Consider the following 22,883-nt stretch of genomic DNA (forward strand, 5'->3'; position numbering starts at 1 on the left):
CCTGGAAGTAAAAGCTGAAATATTCATCTTTTGGTGTCAAACCCAAATGTTTTCAGTCTATGGCAGAAATACTTCCAGTACTATAGGAGGGCAGTGTATACTGTATTTAGTATCTACTTGAGCACAGAATGTCACAAAATGGTACTTTACATTCAGTCTTATACTCACATTTTAAACTGTCATTGGTGATGTCTTCCATGTCTTCCATGCTCTGCAACTGGTGGCACTGTTAAGAAAAAGGGTTACGTGTGGATGGAGATATTTCCTGAAACAATGCCATCTTTACGGGATATTTTTTTTGAAAACAGCAAAGAAAAATATCATTTTCACTTATTGACATTTCTGTGTGCAGTAGATGTGGTCTATGTGGTAATATTGAACTAATACTTGTGCAATTTTCAGCTACAAAATAAAAACCAAATCCCTTAAGATAAACATTATTTAGCAATCTAAAGATATCTTGATTTTGATTTGATTTAAACATGTTAAAAAAACTTGTGTTTTTTTCCCCACACACCATCAGACACTTGGGACAGCCACTTAGTTTGCTTATGCTTGGGAATATACATTGCATCTCTGTATTTTGGCCCTCCAATAGACTGGCGACCTGCCCAGGGTGTGATCCCACCTATGCCAGCTCCTCATGTGGAGGATAGCCATAGAAAATGGATGGAAAGATGAATGGATGGATTACATAAATCAATAAATAAAGCTTGGCTGCCATCTAGTGGGGCACTATGCTCCACATCCCATCATGGCTAATCCCCATCAAACGTAATCCAAGGGTTTGGTGACAAGACTGGTGCAAACGAGTCTGGAAAAAAATAAATAAAAAAGAGAATTGTAGGAATCGTTGACGGTTATGCAATAATATTAACACTCATTTCTACCATTGAGTGTCAAATAATTCCCAGTATGTTTAAATAGTATTGCATTTTATATGTCAGAAACACAAACACATTTTTATAACTGTATATTATATTTCTACAGTGACACAGATTTTTTTTGCCCCAATGTCCCTTTAGAGACCATACTACGTTTGTGTTGTGGTATAAAATGTAATGAAACTTGGATAAAACAACAGTGTAAATATATAAAAAATACAAGTCATTAATATATATTTAGAGAATAAAAAGCCACATCAAGTCCAGAATAACAAAATACTGAATTGCAGTTAAAAAGTATACCATGTTTAAAGATCCAGCATATAACATACTGTATAGATTAAATTATTTTCATTTGACAGAAAATGAAGGTACAATACTTATCGTTTGAAAATATGTATAAGTGAACAATCACCTGATAGTATAAGTTGTTGTTTTAAATTTCCCCAGAATGAGCCTTTATATTTATATATGTTTCAGCTGCAACATGCAATTTCAAGAATAAATGTTGCAAAAGTTTGCAAACTGCACCTTTAAGGAAATGTAACACATATAGAAATAGAAAACCATTTGAGTATTAAAGTTTACTTTTGATAAAATACTGGGGAAAGGTAATTATACTTAGTTACTTTTTCCTCCCATACATTGTGTATGGCTTCTTCCTTGCATTTCCCGCGCTTTGGTTAGTTACAATGCAACAACACATTCACTTTCCTATGTTGACTTCATCCAATAGCCGCTGGGAATCCACGTGAGCCAATGTTATGCGTTGGCTCCAGACCCTTAGTCCAATGAACAGTGAGTAAAGTCAATAAAGCAAACCAATGGGACGACAGCATCATTGTGTGACCGAAGCAGCAGGGTCAGCCGGTCTCGTCTCACCGCTTCTTCACCCGCCTGGTCTTTTTCGGATCTCACTGCAATGGCGGAGCAGCAGCAGTTCTACCTCTTGCTGGGTAACTTGATGAGTCCTGACAACACCATCAGGAAACAAGCAGAGGTAAGAAAACGAAGCGCTGCTGTTTTCTTGGCTCACAGAGTCGGCCACCGTCGGAAACGATACAGTCTGATTAGCGAAAGCTAACTGTTAGCTAGCCAGCCCGGCCGCGCGCGCAGCGCAGTAAGCATTCACGTCAGGCTCAGAGAGTCCACGTGCAGTGTGAGGCTGACATCGAGTACTAGTCGGCTAACGCTAACTACCACCATCATGTTGCGTAGTTATGAGGGTGTGTAGACCTCACTGATAATAGCATAGTTTTGACAATATGTGTGTAAGTATGCCTGTGGGGAGGGAAACGAGTGTGAATGACAGCGAAATTGCTGGCACAACTCTCATTTCCCCAGCTGACATGACGCTAGTATTCTAGCAAGTGGAGTACAGGAAGTAGCAAGATGCTAAGTGTTGCCAGTTTCATTAGCCAGTGAGCTGGCGTTGGATAGCCCGTTTGGGTGACTCAAAGATAAACCAGAGTTCAAATGCGTATATTAATTAAAGCTACGTTGTTTTCAGTGGTGGTCGGTAACATGGCAACGGAATTGGGCAACTTCTTCGGAAGACAGTTGTTGGCAGTTTTGGCAATGGCCTTAAATTACCGTGAAAGTATGTTGGCTAAATAATACACGCTCGTTTCTTTTTATACCCCACCTTCGTTAGCATCTCGTCTCTGTAAATCTTGTGTTTGTTACCACTCCCCCCATTAGCCGCAGACTTGGATGAATCTTATCACACGAAGGCCACACACCTCCTTTCATCGCCAGTCAGCGTTTCCTTTTTACCCAACACAGACTTTCTGTCGCGCAGCTAATCTCGTTGGAATTCATCCTGTGTAGAAACTCTGCCCATTTTCTTACGCACAGAGAAGGAATTAATCCATTGGTAGGCCTATTAACATCTGTGGGTGTCCAGATGGGATGTAGTAGTTTAAACAACTTTTATCATACTGAATGATAAAATTATATAAATTACTTAACGTTAATGTATCGCTGTTACAGCTGTTTATTGTGGTCAATCACTTCATATGATCATAGTTTCATAGTGTCTTTTTACATGGAAATTTCTGGTCTTGGTCTCACTGTGGCTTATGTTGTGAAAGAGTAGTAACGTTAAATATTAGGGATTTTATTGAGTAGTAGTTTTGATACCCACATGTTTTACTTTGCTACATTTTTAGACTGCTTATTGATTATATACCATATAAACATCCATTAGGGATGAGCCAATGCTAAATATCAGAAAAACATATTAAAGTGAAAATGATGATGATGATGAATGAGCGTTTTTAACTTGCTAACTTTGCCTTTTGGAACTGAATGATTGCTATGATGTTAAGGCATTGTGTTATTAAAATAGCAGTTTTGGCTAGGTTAGTACTTTACTTCATAAACTCAATTAATTTAAAAGATATTGTGAAGGCTATCGGATCAGCATCAAACGATTCTCAACATTGTGATGTCATATCGGACATGAAAAAGGGGCATTAAGCCATCCATACTTCATATCCATTAACAAGTCTGTCAGTTATATGGCTTCGAATACATTATGCTTTCACCAATGAGTACAGTTCATGGCCGATGGGATCCGATTTGTATGACAAGCAAGACCGATTTCACTGTAAAATGCACTTCAATTTTAAATGGATATATGGTGACAGTCCAACTGAAGCATCTATTTCGGCTTATGTCATTGCATGGTATTACAGGCAAAATGCAATTTCTCTGCAACTGCAATAAAAGGATTTTTCACCGGTGACAGCTGTAAATCTGTGATGCTCGTAGGGCTGGGCGATGTGGCCTCAAATCAGTATCACGATATATTGAGCAGCGCACCTCGATAAAGATAAATGAACCATAAGGTCTCCTCTCTGCTCTGACTGACTGCCTGTGAGTGCTTTGGGAGGGGGCGGGGATCCCTGCAGCACCGCCACTTGTTGAGCAGAGTAACTGCAGAGGGATACATGCTTTCTTGTGAGAGTCCCCAAACACCACAAAAGTCTCAAATAACACCAGAAAAACTCACAAGATTTGTCACTAGTCACTTTTTGACCAAGAAAAGTTGCTAGGAGGAGTTGGAAAGTCGCCCAGTTGGCAACGTTGCTACCGCAGCAGCAGCCACGCCGTCTTTCCTCGCTGTCTCTTTCCCTCTTTGTTTCAGAATGGAGGGCATGGAGTCGCACGACTTCACACGCTGTACATAGCCGAGCATCTTAAACAGACATGAACATACCGGTAGCCTGCATACCTACACACACACAGCCAAAAACGACTTATTTTCTTTCTTTTTTTAATTTATTGCATAAACGATACATTTTCGATATCGCCCAGCCCTAGATGCTCGTATGTTCAAGCTGCAGTTGCATCTTGTCCTCAACATTGTCCACAATTGTCTTTTATAGGAAACCTATGACACCATCCCAGGCGCCAACAAGATCACATTCTTGCTGCAGGCCGTCAGAGATGCATCTGCTGCAGAGGAGGTTCGTATAAAATGCTTTTCCATACTTCAGCTTAAAATTGACGTTTGAGGTCAAACGTATACGGTACCCATTAACCATGTTGCTGTGCATTATCCATGGTCTTTTCATTACAGCAAGAACAAAGAATGTTTCATGTCAGACAAGTACAGGACTAGTGAAGTAAAGTAAAGTACATGCAGTATCACCTCCTGCCTGCATTTCTGCAACCTGCTCACTGTGTCACACACAGGCCGGTACCACAGCCTGTCATGAAGACGCATGAGTCGCGATTCTGGCATTAGTGCCATTGTGTTTACCCCAAGTCCAGCAGCTGCTTATGCTCCCTCGTTCCTTTTCCTTGAGGCTGATATTTTTAGATTCTTGAAATGGGAGCAGACGGATAGGTGGTTGGCCATACGAGAGTTGATTTAGCCTCTCGAAGATGCTGCAGGTCTTCACTCCACCTCCTTATACTTTTAGCAGCTGCATATTTTGTGATTTGACATTGATCTCAGTCACAGACTTGGTTTAAGTCGGGGTTCACGGTGGGATCATGGCGATTAATCAAATATTTCACTGACTCAGGTCAAACAGATGGCAGCAGTGCTGCTGCGGCGACTGTTGTCGTCGTCTTTTGAGGAGGTCTTCCCGGGTCTGACCCTGGAGATGCAGACGGCCATCAAGACGGAGCTGCTGACCTGCATCCAACTGGAGACCGCGGTAAACATCCGCAAGAAAATCTGCGACATTGCAGCTGAGCTGTCCCGTAACCTCATTGGTAATCAACACAGGTTTTTTTTTTACAAGCAGAAATGTTTAAATGACCCCAATTTATTGTTTGTCTGATTAATCAATCAATCTGCAATAATCTGATTTTGATATCTTTTAATTTAGATGATGATGGGACTAACCAGTGGCCAGAGGTGCTCAAATTTCTGTTCGACTCCGTCAATTCAGACAACGTTGGTCTGCGAGAGGCTGCGCTCCATATATTCTGGTCAGCCACAGAAACGGTTTCACTAATTCCTAGGAGTGTCACGATCTCAATTGTAAATTGAATGTCGATCGGAACAAGGTTACGATCTCCACCTTCGAAAGCAAAGGTGGAAATGAGGATTTAACCACAGTAGGGATGCACCGATCCACCTTTTTTCACTTCCGATCCGATCCCGATATCTGACTTTAGATAGCTGCCGATACTCCGATACTATTCCGATATGGATGCTCTGTTTGCTTTAATTTCATCATTTTGATTATAAGACTTTAATAAACGCCTTTATACAGCCAAGTGTGATATGTACGACTTTTACAACGTTTACAGCGACTTTACAGACCCCTGGCGACACACACACACACACACAGTGAGTGTATAGCGGCGCACACACGAACGTAGTCACAGACACACACGAACAGACGAGCCGTGAATGTTCAATCTCCAAACACAACGCGATGCCGGCGTTTTAAATAAATAAATAGCGTCTCCGTGTTAATCATTGATTTCACCGGACATTTTGGCCGGCGATATTTTTTTTCGCCAGCTAAATTCACGTGACAACAGCCATAAACGGCATATATACCAGCTAACGTGAACCCTGGTTTGGAAGAGTGTGATTTTCATTGCTTTTATGCCGCTGTCAGAACTGTTCTCCTCAGCGAGCAGGTGTTTAAAACGGGGACGGCTGGGATTACGTCGGCTCGGCTGCAGGTTGCGGAGCTGAACTTCCTGGTTAACTCCTGGTCAATCATGCTTGCCTGCTAGCTGGCTGTAAACTATGGAATGGATTTCCTGAACGGAGTCGTGCATCATTACTCCGCGTCTCATCGAGACACGCCTCAGTTCAGGAAACCCATTCCACTTTTTGCAGCCAGCTAACAGAGCATTCAGGGAATCACTTGTGTGGAGACATTTCAGCAGACACACACACGGATCGGAAATTTCCGATCCAACTGTACAGATTTCCGATCCGTCAATTACGTCTGTATCGGAACCCGATACTGGATCGGATCGGCCCCAACCCTAAACCACACCCCGCAGTGTGACGTCCTGCAGGCGTGCCAGAGATGAAAATAAACAGTGTAGTTGTAGCACAACCACCAGTTACCTATTCTTGCTAACCCGAAGCTGCTGCTAAGTAATAGTAACCCCCCCCCCCCAGTTTCGTCTACATTGTTTGTCCAAAAGAAAACCACGGTGTAAGCCATGTTATTCATGTGTAGCTGTTAACACAGGCAAGTCTTCCGTCCTCAATTGAACTTCCTTGTCTAAAATTGGCACTAAAAGACAAAAAAGGTCAAGAATCAAATTGTGACCATGACACCCCTACGACTTCCGCATTCAAGCAAAAGTTTGTGGGTATATTAAATGTTTTAGTCTTTCATTTTATTGTCCTTTTTATTTTTAGGAATTTTCCAGGAATCTTTGGCAACCAGCAGCAACATTACATGGAGGTCATTAAACGCATGCTTGTTCAGTGCATGCAGGACCAGGCAAACCCACAGGTAAGAGCTGAGATGGTTGCAGATCAGGTAGTTTATGTACAGTGCCTTAAGATGGTGTATGTTGTAATTTGGCGCTATACAAATAAGTAAAATTAATTGAATAGTTTTCAGATTCTGATATTGTCCACCCGACTGATTTCTACAATAATTGTTCTGCAGATTCGTACCTTGGCAGCTCGCGCAACAGCATCCTTCATCTTGTCCAACGAAAGCAACTCGGCTCTACTGAAGCAGTTCTCTGATCTGCTGCCAGGAATCCTGCAGGTGAGATGCCAGGACTGCGAAGCCTTGTTTATACTCGTGCGTGTGATGTGACGCAGGGCTACGCAGACAGTTCGCGCCCTACAGGCACGCACGGAGGCGTTTATACTCGCGGCATTGTTCGTAGCAGTATTCGCCTCAATGGCAGGGGGTGTACAACCAAAATATTCAACTTGTGCTGCTGGATAAACGTCCGCTGCCTAGCAACAGCAGTAAACATATCCACATATCGCTTACATTGGTCTCAAAATTACGGTCTGTCTCTGTGTTATACGTACTGGGACAAACATCTCGGCTCGTCTTTTGCCCCTCACAAAGCGATCACTCTTTTTTTTTTTTTTTTTTTTTCGTCCTATGGCAAAAACCATTGTCTTTTTGTAACGTGGTAACAATATCCTTCCACAAATTTAAGGTCATTTGACTGTCTGTGCTCTCGGACAGAAGACCCATCCAAATGCGTGATTTAAACTTTAAATTTAAAAAAAAGTTTCAATTTAATGTTGCACACTAATGTGGCACTCGCGGTGCCAAAACACCACGGTTCCTACACAGTACAGTACTACTTGGGTTACTAAACTACCACTGAACATGGTGCCAGTTTCCACTGTGCAGCGAGCTACTGCCGGGAGCTGGGGCCGAGAGAGAGAGAGAGAGCATTTTTTAATCAGATTAATCACAGGGTAGCTGTGGATTAATTACCATTCGTAAATATGCCCAAAAAATTCAAACTTTCTCTTTATATTGTTGTAGGAACAGAGTGATAAATAAAGTATGTGAAAATATAAATGTAAAGAACAATAAAATACTGTAAATAACGTGTAAAACCTATACAAACTTAGTAAAAAAAAAAACAATTACATTGTAAAAAAAACACATTAGACAATATAAATAGGAAAAATAAAATGCTGTAAACAACTTTAAAAAAACAAACTATACATTGCACTGTAAATAACTCACATTATAAACAAAATATAAAGTATAGAAGTTAAATAGTTTTCTTGCGGGAACTAAACCCACAGCAGGAAATTCCTCATCAGCACCTTTGAAGCGCTTAGATAGCGTTAGCGTCAGCTAGCATTCTGACACTAATGTTAGCTGCTGTCTGTGTCCCCGTTAGTTAGACAGTGACTGTTAATGTTATGCTTATATCATTATCTGCGCCAGTAGCGCCACTTACAACTGTGTCTTTCTTTCTTTTTTCTTCCTCTTCTAACTTCCTGATTGATAACTCCTCTTCATTTTCCTTCAGCTTCACACGGGTTAACGTGAGGAGACGTGGGGCCCCTTTAGGGAGGTTTCCTACTGAGGTGTCATTGCAAATCAACCCTTGTTGGGACAGGGATGCGGCTGCTCACTGATGCATTTAGGCCCGAGCCGATAGGGGGGCCCCCGACACTCGGAGCCTGAGGGCTGTTCCCTAAATGCATCAGTGAGCAGCTGCATCCCCGTCCCCCTTAAACAACAATGGTTGATTTGCAATGACATCTCAGTAGGAAACCTCCCTAAAGGGGCCCCACGTCACCTCACGTTAAACTGTGTGAAGTTATCGTTAGGGATCAAATTGAGCATCGTCTTGCTATCAATACACTTACAACCCTAACCTTATCTTGTGTTGCCAATCAGTCAGTAAACGAGTCCTGCTACCAAGGAGATGACTCTGTGCTCAAGTCTTTGGTGGAAATTGCAGACACAGCACCGAAATACCTGAGGCCCAACCTGGAGGCCACTCTGCAGCTCTGTCTGAAGGTGAGTTGGGAGGAACATAATGGTACAATGTGCCCCGTCACTGATTTTTATCAAATTTTTTGTTATTCTTTAAAATATCTTCTCATGTGTCCTCCTCAGCTGTGTGCCGACAACAACCTGAGCAACATGCAGAGGCAGCTGGCATTGGAAGTTATCGTCACCTTATCAGAGACCGCAGCGGCCATGTTGAGGAAACACACTCCCATTGTGGCTCAGTGTGGTGAGGATTTTTGGTCTCTTCTAATATTAAGCCACTTAAAGATGTTTGGTGGAGCGGTTCAGACATTTTGTTGTGTTCTCAGTGCCCCAGATGTTGGCTATGATGGTGGACCTGGAAGATGACGACGAGTGGGCCATGGCTGATGAGCTGGAGGACGATGACTTTGACAGGTAAAGCCCTGGGTTATCATCAGTACATCCTCTGTACTAGGGATGGGTGGGAAATTCATCAATAGATCTATGACATGAGACAAGATATGGTCTAAGATTTTTATTTTTATATTGTGATGAGGTATCTGTGATGACCTGTCCTGGTTTTGAAAGCTTTTGCATTGATCATATTAATTTTTTTGGGAAATCCACCAATTTATAAATTAAGTCCAATTATTTGTTTTGAAATTTTCTCATATTTATAGGCAATTTCATTGTTTTTAACGTGCATAAATATTCTTCATTTAAAAAGCCAAAGAAATAACCAGGTATTATCTGAAAGGTAATAACTGTATTTTAAGCATGCAATACAAATCATGAAAAGTAGATTCATTCATTAATTTTGGAGTGTATGGACACTGTATTGTCGCTGTCCTTTTGAGAAGCATAAATGTCTCAAAAGAAAGCTTTTCATGAGCCCAGAGAAACAATATCTCGTATATTGGGCTATAGTCTCAAAATATCCACATTTTTGTATTAAGGTCCATTGAAGGAGTTTAATTTTTGGAGGGCAAATGTGTTCATGTACTTTGTGTGTGATTGTGATGCATTTCTTCGCACATCAGTAACGCTGTGGCTGGGGAGAGCGCTCTGGACAGAATTGCCTGTGGTCTGGGGGGAAAGATCATTTTGCCTATGATCAAACAGCATATCATGCAGATGCTGCAGAACCGTAAGTAAAAGTGACTCATTAACAAATGGAAGCAAAAATGGAATCCATTGAAATGGCTGCATTAAAGTGTATGCATTATGTTGTAATGTGTTCACTGTGAACTAAGAATGGACATGAGTATTCCATTGTTTGCTTGATTATAAAATGTTAATTATTAACCGTGACAATTTGTAATATTAAAAACATACAAAATGTATGTTTTATCAATTTTTGCGTTCAGAAAAAACATCTTTGTACTAGAATAACTTTTATGGCTCATCTGTTTCCACAAGGTGGCAGCAGCAGTTGGTGGACGTCATGTGTGTTTGCAGAATGAATGACATTCTGAGCCTTAGAATGCATCTTGTTAGCAGCTCCCTGTAGTTCAACACTGAGTCCTGCATGGTTTTCACTAGCTCTTGTGCTTGGGGTTTAGAATGAGTTTAACCTGTGCGTTTGTTGTTAGCTGACTGGAAGTACCGTCACGCCGGGTTGATGGCGTTGTCTGCCATTGGTGAAGGCTGCCACCAGCAGATGGAAGCCATCCTGCAAGAGATTGTCAGCTTTGTCCTCCTCTTCTGCTCCGACCCTGTAAGAAATAGGCTGGGGTTTGATTTTTGTTTTTTTGTACCTGAAGTTAACAGGATTTGTGTACATGGCACGTTTTAAGTGTTGAGTGATGTTGAGTTGTTTCCTTCCCCCTCAGCATCCAAGGGTCCGTTATGCTGCCTGCAATGCTATTGGACAGATGGCTACAGACTTTGCCCCAACCTTTCAAAAGAAATTCCACGATAAGGTATGAATGATATGAGTTTGGTGATGCATTCAATTTGTAGTTGCACGTCTTGTGGTGTGATTCATAGATGACTGGGGAATATGATTTGACCTGAAAAGGTTTTTGTCAAATTACCTTTTCTTGCTTTAATCCCTGCAAAGACGCACTATGGCAAAGTGTATACATCTGACCATGTATGTGTTTTCCTCTAGGTGATCTCAGCTCTGCTTCACACTATGGAAGACCAGAGTAACCCCCGAGTGCAGGCTCACGCTGCCGCCGCCCTCATCAACTTCACAGAGGACTGTCCCAAATCCCTGCTCGTCCCATATCTGGACAGTTTGGTTCAGCACCTTCATGTCATTATGGTTGCCAAGCTGCAAGAGGTACAAAAAAATCAAAGAGAACAAAAACCATGGTCAACTGGTCTGGCATTTTCTTCACATGGCTTGTCTCTCTCTTGCCAGTTGATCCAGAGAGGCACCAAACTGGTTCTGGAGCAGGTGGTGACATCCATCGCCTCAGTGGCTGACACGGCAGAGGAGAAATTTGTGCCATACTATGACCTGTTCATGCCATCGCTCCGACACATCGTGGAAAACGCAGTGCAGAAGGAGCTGCGGCTGCTCCGCGGCAAAACCATCGAGTGCATCAGTCTGATCGGCCTGGCCGTTGGCAAAGACAAGGTGTCATGATCAAACTGTCTAGAGATTTTAAATTGCATTTTAATTTCTGTGCATGTTGATGCTTGAGCTGTTCTCACATCTGAATTGTCTTCTTTCTCTTCTGTCATTAGTTCATGCCAGATGCCTCTGCTGTCATGCAGCTGCTCCTCAAGACTCAGACAGACTTTAATGACATGGAGGATGATGATCCTCAGGTAGTAATGTCCCTTGAGCCAATCCCATTCTCCCAATACGTTTTGTTTCTCCTTCATCCTTTCTGATGTGTTACACGTGTGCGTGTCTGTCTCTGTGTGTGTCCGTCTGTCTAGATCTCGTACATGATCTCGGCCTGGGCCAGGATGTGTAAGATCCTGGGGAAGGAGTTTCAGCAGTATCTGCCAGTGGTGATGGGCCCTCTGATGAAGACGGCCTCCATCAAGCCAGAAGTGGCTCTCCTTGACAGTAAGCTCAACACCAAGTAGCTCAGACTGGGCAATATATCAAAATTCTGTATATATCCTGACATGAGACAAGATATGGTGTTTTTGGATATCGTCATATCATAGTGAAAGATATCTGTGATGACTACCTGGTTTTTGAAGACTGTTGCATTGATCATCATTTATTATATTGAAAATATTAAAGAAAAGCACTTAATATTATTTATTAAATACATAAAATGTTGTAAATTATGTTAAAGTCCATCATTCTTACACAATTTTTTCATTCTTATTACAATTTCATTGTTTTAACACAAATATCCTTAATTTAATGTTAAAAGAAATTAACCAGATATTATCTATATTTTATTTTACAATGTATTTATATTGTATCGTCACTGTCCTTATGAGGAGGGATGCACCGATCCCATATTTAATAAAATTCTAGTTTGGGTATCGCTGACAATGGGCTAATTCATAGCGGCCGATCTATAAGGGCTGTAAAGTCCAAGTGGTCGACCAGTCTGGCTCGACCTAAATAATTGTTATTGGTTGACAATTTTTTTTTTTTATATATATATATATGGTGAATTTCATTAGGAGGAAAGTACCAAGTGCTAATGGGGGTGTTTTAGAGCACCTGTGTTTCACAGGTAACGGTGTGTCTTCAGAGAACACCCCCCCCCCCCACCCTTGTTTTCCACTATTTTGGTTTAGTCCAGCCAAGTGGGTTGTTGTCTCTCTGTGGCTAATGAGAGACAGACAAATTAGCGCTGCCATTAATTAGATGTGAATTTTGAGCTTTTCATTTTAGGCTACAGTCAGTCCTCCTGTCGCATCCATGTCAAAGACACCAGCAGTTTGGCAGAATTTTTCAAAAGTGATAATGGTAAAAAAGTGGAATGCAAGCTTTGCAAGCAACAGTTTGCTTTAAACAGCTCTACTACAACAATGGCATGTCGTTTAAAAACGTAAACGATTACGTCAAACTAATCGTTGCAGCCCCACATCCGTGTCTGTCAAAGGCAATAAAAAAAAAGAAGTATAACCAGTAAAAGACCTTTGCAGTTCATTTAAAATGATGACTGTGTTCCAACCATCTTGTAGCCCAGGACATGGAGAACATATCGGAAGACGAGGGCTGGGAGTTTGTCAACCTGGGAGATCAGCAGAGTTTTGGCATCAAGACGGCCGGTCTGGAGGAGAAAGCCACTGCCTGTCAGATGCTGGTGAGTCTGAGAGATGCATGAATGAGTTGGATATGGAAAAACAGTTCAGTCAGTAAAATATTCCTTTTTTTCCAGGTGTGTTATGCCAAAGAGTTGAAAGAGGGTTTTGTGGAGTACACGGTGCAGGTGGTGAATCTGATGGTGCCTCTCCTCAAGTTCTACTTCCACGATGATATCCTTTCCTTGATGGTCTTTTTGGCTTTTTAATGCTGGACAAATAATGTTTTTGTTTTAATGGTCCTATGGCTTGAAAATGTCACTTTCAGCTTGTTTTTAACATTAAGATGAGTTCCCCTAGCCTGCCTATGATCCTCCAGTGGCTAGAAATGGTGATATGTGTAAAGCAAGTGCTAGCTATCATCCTCCACTCAGCACACCAAGGATCTGGGGACTGGAAGAATTCTCTTTGCCATCTGCTTCACAGACGAGGCACTGTACGGCTCGGGTAGCCGTCGTGATAGTGACAACCAACCATTATGCAACCATGTAGTTAAATTTTCCATATTTATTATTGTATTTTAGTATTAGTAGTAGATGGGTATAGTATTGGGGGGGCCCTATAGCCAATATAAAAGCAGCATGTCAATAGGATCTTGGGAAATGAGGCTTATTTCTGATAATTCCATAACTGTGTCACGTGTGCGGGTGGCGGCAGCTGAGTCCATGCCCCTGCTGCTAGAGTGCGCCCGTGTTCGAGGGCCAGAGTATCTCACACAGATGTGGCACTTCATGTGCGATGCTCTCATCAAGGCCATCGGCACTGAGCCGGACTCTGACGTCTTGTCAGAAATCATGCACTCATTCGCCAAGGTAACTATGGAGTACTTTGTTGTGTGGCGAAAATAAATTGATGTCACTGTCTTGTGATCTGACTGTTGGGGGGTGTGTGTGTGTGTGTGTGGGGTTTTTTTTTTTTTTTTTTTTTTTTTAGTGTATCGAGTTGATGGGTGACGGGTGTCTGAACAAAGACCATTTTGATGAGCTGAGTGGCATCTTGAAAGGAAAACTGGAGGAGCATTTTAAGAACCAGCGGCTCAGACAGGGTAAAATTCACTTTTTTGCACATTTTAGATGATAATTATTTCCCTATTTTGGTTACGTTACTGAAGCATCAATACAGTCGGCACTTCAGTCCATCTCAGGCTGATTTTCTTTTTTGTACATGGCTGTGCACTTGGCAGCCACAGTAAAATCATGGCTACCAGTCAGGACACAAGGTAAAATATAGAATATACAGTGGTAAAAATGTGGGCACCCCTGTACATTTTCGTGAGTTTCCTTTATAAATCATTGGTTGTTTGGATAAGAAATTTCAGTTAAATATAACGTATAGTAGACAAACACAGTAATATTTGAGAGGTATATTCGGCACCCTTGTCATTTGATTGACTTTGGCAATACATTTAGCACTAATTATTGGAACTAAAAATTGTTTTGGTAACGTCAGTGGCCCTTGACCTCCATACACAGGTGAATCCAATCATGAGAAAGGGTATTTAAGGAGGCCAATTGTAAGTGTTTCTCCTCTTTGCATCTTCTCTGAAGAGTGGCAATATGGGAACCACAAAACAACTCTCAAATGACCTGGGGCCTCATGTACAATGACTTGCGTGGATTTCCTACTAAATCTTGGCGTACGCCAAAACCCAGAAAATGTCGTACGCACAAATAAATTCAGATGTATCAAAGTGTGCGTACGCATGGATCCAAGCACGTTCCCTTTGTACATCCCAAATCAACGTGGAATTGAGCAAACATGCAGAGGTGCCAAACTCCTCCCTGTCCATGCCCTATTTACATATGCAAATCAATTTAAATAGGCCCTGCGGTTCATCTTTGATCAAATAACGCACTGAACAAAGGAAAGTAAAGGAATTTCACACAGTCTGAGCAAGAGATTCTAGTGAATGAATGAAAACGCGCAGGAATATTTGGTTTGGTACCCTGTCAACGGGGATAAATTTGACAAAAAAAGACGCGAGTGGGAGCGTGTGCGTGAGTCTGTAAAGCAGCGCGCACACACACACTCTGTAGCTCTTAATTCACCAGCAGAAAATAAAGAAAACCTAAAAACATGATATTTGAATGCGCACATGCCTTACACGATGTTAGCTGCATTTGCGCATCACATATGATTTGAACATTGATGGAATGAAAATGTTTCCTATTAACATAAACAAATTCTGTGACGGCGCTTTTATGGCAATATGTGTGCAGTTAATAGCTCCGATTACATTAGGGAAACCGGCTCTCACTGAAAATTGCGCTTTAATGTTGGCCTGTTTAACAGCATTGTATGGGAGTTTGACGAAGCTGGATGACATTCGGATGATTCCGTCCCACACAGCTGACGTGGCTCGGCTCAGGGTTGACTGGCACACTCCTGACCGAAATCGGCTTATGAGCCAATTATCATCCTTTGCAAATAAATCCTCGCGTTCACTAAATACTCGCTCACGTCGGATTGCACCATTTGCAAGGTGTTAATTGTTCATAAGTGTGTCTCTTATGTGCACATCACTCTGATGAGTACTTGTTTTCACATTATTAACATTTTCCCAGCATCACCACTAAGTGTCGCCAAAGGAACAATAGCTGTAGAAACGTGCGTACACCAGCCATGAAGTTGCCGTGGGCACCGCACATTTCCACGGTCATTTCAGGTTTCATACATCTGAACGGGACGCAACTTTGTACATGAGGCCCCTGAAAACAATGATTGTTCAACATCATAGTTTAGGGGTAGGATACAGAAAGCTATCTATACAGATGCAGAGATTTAGGCTGAATCCCAATTCCACCCCTTAGCCCTCCCCCTTCCCCCTACCCCTTTGTCGGAGTTCCCCTTGGCCTAAAACAGAGTTGAGGGAGCTAGGGGTACAAACGTTCCCCTAAGAAATGAGTCACACCTCCATCACGTCGTCCGGACTTGACGCTCGTGGACTGCTACATCAACTAGCCGATGCGATGCTTGTTGATGTAACAATCCAAAAATGCCGTCCTCACAAGTAATGCTTGTTGCCTGGGCTATTTTTCAGTTTTTACGACTGTCAGCTGCTAACCAACGACATCTGCGGCGACACTGACGTGAGGAGTGTTCACATACAGTTACAGCGACTGCAGACCCGCGACATTACCATAGCCACGCACACACGGTGCCGAGGGAGAAAGCTGCTTGCAGACAGAGCGGAGGAGAGCGGGGACAGAATCTGCTGTTCTGTCCTGAAGACGCAACTGTGCACTCCGGCACAATTTGTTAATGTTAAAAAAAATAGCGATCGCAGCTAGCTAACCACTTACGAAAGGAACGCCGGGATAGCATCGGCTACGACTAGCTAGTAATTCAAAACAAACTTGACGAGTGATTCAGAAACACCGTTGACAATTGAAGAAGACCGCAATACAATCATTACACATGACTGTCGTAATTAAAATACTGAAAATACATTTGCACGGCCAGCTTTCAAACTTCGCTGACAGGTGACGTGGCGGAAGCTGGGAAATTCCTCAAAGCCCTCCGTTTCAAGTGTGGTCCTTAGGAAGCTTCGTTTCAAGGGCTACGTAGCCCTACGGCTTGGCCCTACCCCTTAACCCTAATGAGACAGCCCTACCCCTCACATGAACGCGCAAAAACAAGGGGGAAGGGGGAGGGCTAAGGGGTGGAATTGGGATTCAGCCTTAAGCTCTCAGTATAAACTGCGACCTGTGAGGCGAAGGATGGTGTCACAGTCAACCCACAGACCAGCTCCAAAGACCTACAACATCTTGCTGCAGTCACTGTGCATCGTTCAACTATTCAGCATACTTTACACAAGGAGATGCTGTATGGAGCCCATGTAACCCATGTCGCACCATCAAATGTGTCATTATTACGGTTCCATTGTTCTTGTCAATAAAGGTCTTATATTTAGGGATGCACCGATAATTTGGCGGCCGAATAGCACCTATCAAATGCTGGAAAGTCTCTTTGCGCAAAAGCGAAACTTGGCTGCATGCGGTGCAGATTATGAACTCCACGTGACATTCATTCCACACCAGAGAACATTATCTCTCTTTGAGCAGTTGGCTAAGGACATCCGCTCATCTGATGCATCTGTTGTTCCCTTAATTACAGCTAAAGCGTCTGCTACACAAAGACTGAGACCACAAAGTGAAAATAATGAAAAGTGTGCTCTGCTCTTCATAGTCAGTCACCACGTTTTACTAAGATCTACTCGGATCACCTGCACTTCATTGTGACTGTACTCGATCCTCATCATAAAGATAATTATTTGAATGTAGGGATAAAGCTGCATGTAGAGAAATGATCCAGTCTTGGATACAGAGAGCCTGCATGGAGACAGAGACACGGCGCAGGAGAGGAGTACAGTACAAAACAGGGGAGGTGCGCAGAAATGAAAGGGCTGTCTGTTTGCACCAGATAAGGAATATGAGGGGGCACTACCACTTTTTTATTTTTGTTTTAGTTATTTGTTAGTGTAGATATTTATTAACAATTCTGACATAATGGTCATAATTTTTTTAGTTTTTTACAAAAACACTGAGCCACCAGTGGGCTGCCCGAGAGGCTCTACCACCAGCCTTAGCAGATTTTCTGGGGGAAACCCTGTATCCCTTTTCATCAAGATGTTTTCTGGAAATAAAAATCCTCACAGAAATGCTTTATTTCTTACAGCTAAGAGAGAAGATGAAGACTATGACGAGGAGGTGGAGGAAACGTTACAAGATGAGGTAAATATTCCCATGATGGTCAAAGCAACAGAGTAAATGTTAAAATGGCCTCCCCTCACTTTCCTCTCCTTGTCACCATCTGTTCTCAGGACGAGAACGACGTATACATTCTGACCAAAGTGTCGGACATCCTGCACTCTGTTTTCAGCAGCTACAAAGAGAAGGTGCTGCCCTGGTTTGAACAGCTGCTGCAGCTCATCGTCCAGCTAATAGTAAGTCCGACCAACTAATGCTCCTTCTTTTTTAAAATTAAAGCCATGCATGGTTTCGCCATATAGATTTTGAGGGTTTTTTTTTGTTGACAAGATACAGCTACGAATGGTTTTCTTTTTGTCCTTCAGTTTTACGTTTTCCTCGAAAGATTATGTAACCCACTTGATCTCAGTGTTGGACTGCCTTTTCTGACTAGAAAGTGAAGTTTGTATTAACTGCTTACTCTCCGACACCAAAGTCCACAGAAAAAATGTGTGTGCGTGAGCATAGAAGTGAAGGATGTAGCGGCCTGTTTAGCCTACTGTTGTAGTCATCTAGGTAGATCTTGTTTTTTTGCCAATATCATGAATGATTTTCAAAGCCAATATTGGCCGATACACTTTTTGTGCATCCATAAAGTAACACATTTTAACTTACTGATGGAGGCAGCAGTGGATCAACAAGAACACATTTAACAGATCTATAAAAATCTACATTTGTCTACAGTAGCTGGGCTGTATTGGGAAAACCACTGGCACTAATGCATTTATTGTACGTTACATCAGTAATGGTACTGTTAAATTTGTGCTTGTTTGTGTGTGCAAGACACTGTACTATGTTATCGGCTGGTATGGCTAGCTCAGCATCAATGGTTTGGTTTGATTTCTCTCTGGAATGCTGTGAACGAGGAGGTGACATCACACCCAGCTCGGAGTTCTGACAAACGCAGCATAAGAAAAGCACAAACTAACTTGAGGTGTTGTCTTCAGTGTCCCAGCAGGCCATGGGCAGACAGACAATGGGGTCTGTGCATCTTTGACGACGTGCTGGAGCACTGCAGCCCCACTTCTTTCAAATACGCCGATCACTTCCTGCCAGCGATGTTGCAGTCACTGTGCGACCACAGTCCTGAGGTTCGGCAGGCGGCAGCATACGGCGTCGGTGTGGCAGCTCAGTACGGAGGAGAGAACTACAGCCAGTTCTGTACAAGTACGACCTGACGCTGCTCTTCATTTGAGGATGTTGTTGGGTTCTTTGTAGCTTTGATGCACAGATGTTGTCCTTGTGTTCTTTGTCAGAGGCCCTCCCCCTGCTGGTCAATGTCATCCAGACGGCAGACTCTCGTGCCAAGGAAAACGTCAACGCCACAGAGAACTGCATCTCTGCCGTAGGAAAGGTAATGAGGTTCCGACCCGAGTGCGCCAACGTCAATGAGATCCTCCCCCACTGGCTCAGCTGGCTGCCACTCCTCGAGGACAAAGAGGAGGCTGTCCACACATTTGATTTTCTGTGTGACCTCATCGAAAGGTAGAGCAGCTGCCACCTGATTGTATGCTCTTTTGAAAAGTCCTCCCCATCCTCACCTGACGCCTCCTTTTCTCTCCATAGCAACAACCCCATCGTCCTCGGACCAGACAATGCCAACCTCCCCAAAATTTTCCTCATCATTGCAGATGGAGTCGCAAACGAATCGGTCAAGAGCGAAGATGCGTGCAGCAAACGACTTGCAAATGTTATCCGTCAAGTACAGGTGAGTTTTACGTAGGACTGCAACAATTGCTTAACTAATTGCCAACAATTTTAAGTGCTTTAACCTGTTCTTCCCTGACCCTCTTTTTGGAGTCCCTGCTCGAAAATGACATGCCCAAACTAAATAGAGTAAACCTATGCAGTTACAAGCTCTATGTGGATTATCTTGGTATCAAAATAAAGATAACACTTGTGAGATTCCACCAGAGGTGTAAGTTTCACTGTAGATGTCACTGTCAGAGTAAATGTACATGGAACACAGCATAACTGAAGGATTTTTTTCTCTCGCCTAAAAAAATATTGCATTTTAAAGCAAATATCACCTTTAAAATATGCAGTAGGAGCTTAAAAACACATGGAGGTCATGTAACGTGGACATGAGCTGTGCAAAGTCTGATGCTGCTGAAATAAAGCAGAGTAAAATTACAGCGGTTTTAGTAAAGAGATGTCTGGGCGTTCTCACTTTTGTGACAGCTTGGCACCATCTGTGCCATTTGAGATTTCTTAGGTACCAAATATTAAAAACCAATTTAATTTTATTTATATGTCACTACAGGTCTAAAAAGAACTTGTTTAAAAAAAAAAAAAAAGAAAAAGTATAATAACTCGCCTTAAATCGATGCTCCCTGTGCACTGCGTAATAACAACTCTGTGGCTCTGCAGCACCTTCAGTTACGCAGCGCCATAGCTCTGGCTTACCCTGGATTTCCACTGGACGCGGAACGGCCGCGGCGCGGTTCTGCTTCGTCCTCTCACCAGCGTCAATCCCCACCGGGCGCGTTACGGCAGCGGCGCGGAGCCTTGGGAGCCGGCGGTAATCACGGAAGATCGCGCGATAATCTCGAACGGACGCGAGTTCGCGAGATCCAGCGATAGACTGTGTGTATAAAGTAAACAACAACAACACAGCTTCTTTTCATTCTCCGACGTGGAAGAACTGTTGATCTGGTGTCATAAATGATTTTATGTTTCTCCACTTCAACAATCAGTCTCTTGTCGTACATTATGACTCTCTGAGACGCTCTGATTAATTGACTGTTTACCTGGCAGCAGCGGTGACGACGTATTGTTGATGTGAAGTTGTGACAGGCGATATTACCTGCGTATTGCGTTTTATTTTGAAAGGGGGGCGGAAATGTTTTACTTTGATTCTGTGTCGCTTTTCCTGTCTGGTGCGATCTGCTTCGTTGAAATTTACGAGGTTCAGCAGCGGCAACGGAAAAAATAGAACTGATTCCTATCGATAGCGCTGCGGCGCGGCGAGCCGCTTCTGGGCCGCTGCTGAGACGCTCCGCAGCGCGGCCGGTGGGAATGCTCTCATTGATTAGAATGGAAGCGATTTGCAACGGCGACCGCGCCGCTGCCGTTCCGCGGTCGTTCCGCGTCCAGTGGAAATCCAGGGTTACCTTGGTCAATTAGGGTGATTGACAGCTCGTTTTAAACGTCTAAACCGGTAGAATCAGACCCCGGTCTCCAAATGCGTGTGAATCACTTCATTAGCGAGTCAAAAGGACATAAATGCATATGACGCATTTTGGCGGACATTCGCCCTCTAATCAGAACGATCTAATGTCGCTCTGACATGATCAATCAGACCGGGATTTGTCCCCAAAGCATGCTGGAAAGTGTAGTTCTTCATTAGAAGGGGTCTTTTTGTTTTGATAAAAAGCAAAGGTAAGACAATATTTCTGCTTGTATTTCTTGAAAGTCAGTTGTTGTTTTGCTCTTATTTTGGGGCTATATATATATATATATATATATATATATATATATATATATATATATATATATATATATATATATATATATATATATATATATATAAACAAAGTCAGATTTTTATAAGATTTTTCAGCTTCTTATATATGAATATTTTCTGATTTCTTTCTTTTCTTTGAAACGCAACCAGTAAAATTTTTTGTTTGTGGTCAAAACTACACATTTGAAAACATTTGGCATTGCCTTTTCTGACTCGAAACCCTAGTTTGAAGAAACAATTCACTTTCCCCACACCAAAATCCATAGAGAAAATTGTCATGTTAAATTTGCATGGACACAGGTGCTGCTTGTCACCTGCTCGTGTGGTCACTTTATTCAGATTCACCTCAGTGACACAAAGGACTTTGAACACCGAAGTTGAAAAGTAACACACTTCTGGAGGCAGTAGTGAATCAACAACTCCTGTGTGCTGTCATGTAAAATCACAGATTTTCTCAATGGACTTCATGCGGGAGAGTGAACAGACTTCAAAACATCTGGCCAAAATCTATGCAAAAAAACACCAACAAAGTCAGGCCTTGATTTGATTGCCAACAAAAAAATATAGTGATGAAGCTGTGATACTGACTGGAGTGTCGTGTCTTCCAGGTGTCGGCAGGTCTATGGACACAGTGTGTATCGACGCTGAACGAGACGCAGCAGAAAGCTATACAGGACCTACTGAACACTGCCTGAGCTCAACGCTTGCTCCACCTCCCCGGTCTTTAAAAACAAACAAAAAAGCCCATGATGAAAAGTCGAGCTCCTGGATCTCTTCCATACAACTCCCTCTTCTTCTTCCTCCCAGCTCTAATCTGTAGTGTGAATGGACGCTGGCTTCACCCCCTCCTCATCACCACCACCCCAAAAATCCCCAAAGGACTTTGGGAGCAAGTTGGATGTTCATTGACGACAATGGAGGACATTAGATGTTTTGACTTAAAGACTGTCCCCACGTTTTCTATCCAGACGTTTTTGTTTCCCCAGCCATTCCCTGATGTTTGACTTGGTCTCGTCGTGTCCATGCAGCCCCAACACAAAATGTCATTGGACAGTCAGACTCAGAGCGGCCGCAGCGGAGGAAATGAAGGGACGAGGACATTTTAATGGACTGAGCAACTGAATGAGGTGAAAATGCACACAAAGGCAATCACTGCCCGTCTCCTGTGAATTAATTTTCTTTCTTTTTTTTTTTTTCTTTCTTATTTTATTTCTTTTGTTCTCAGTGTCACCTGGGGGGAAGCAGCCTCAAAGAGGGTTTGTTTCAAAAGTAAACAGCATGTGGCTAACTCTAGAAAATATAAATAGCTAGGAAATTTCCATCATTGTCTGGACAAGTTGACCTTTTATTTCTGACGGACATAGGTGGTAACTGAACGGTTCGTGAAGGGTTACAATGTTGGTTACTGCTTACATAGCAAGTTGGCGAAACGAAAAGAGTTTTTGTACAATGCGTTAAACTTGGCTTCACTCCTCCTGCAGGTATGTGATGGAATTGCAGAAATTATCAACAATAAAATTCCATTTGATTCTAAGAAATGAATTTCTGATTGAATTTTATTTTTCTATCTTTTTTTTGAAGGGGGGGGGTGGGTAAAGTCTTAAGGTGATTCAAAAAGGAAGTAGATTCCCACAAAGCC

At 42.5% G+C, this 22,883-nt stretch overlaps 1 protein-coding gene across 1 annotated transcript; it reads left to right on the forward strand.

Moving 5' to 3' along the window:
• The first annotated feature begins 1,782 nt into the window (after positions 1 to 1,782).
• kpnb3 (karyopherin (importin) beta 3) lies at positions 1,783 to 22,768 on the forward strand. The gene is made up of 26 exons (XM_083893222.1): positions 1,783 to 1,884; positions 4,277 to 4,357; positions 4,922 to 5,114; positions 5,231 to 5,333; positions 6,739 to 6,835; positions 6,995 to 7,099; positions 8,720 to 8,842; positions 8,942 to 9,062; positions 9,145 to 9,232; positions 9,838 to 9,944; positions 10,390 to 10,514; positions 10,630 to 10,719; positions 10,911 to 11,084; positions 11,166 to 11,384; positions 11,495 to 11,578; positions 11,693 to 11,825; positions 12,911 to 13,032; positions 13,108 to 13,204; positions 13,670 to 13,842; positions 13,964 to 14,075; positions 17,708 to 17,763; positions 17,853 to 17,975; positions 18,726 to 18,945; positions 19,035 to 19,263; positions 19,345 to 19,486; positions 21,853 to 22,768. Exons 1-26 carry the CDS (start codon positions 1,807 to 1,809, stop codon positions 21,937 to 21,939), a joined length of 3,282 nt encoding a protein of 1,093 aa, XP_083749348.1. The 5' UTR covers positions 1,783 to 1,806; the 3' UTR covers positions 21,940 to 22,768.
• Positions 22,769 to 22,883: the final 115 nt, after the last annotated feature.

This window comes from Microchirus variegatus (genome assembly GCF_963457635.1).
Source record: "Microchirus variegatus genome assembly, chromosome: 1".
NCBI classification, from domain to species: Eukaryota; Metazoa; Chordata; class Actinopteri; order Pleuronectiformes; family Soleidae; genus Microchirus; species Microchirus variegatus.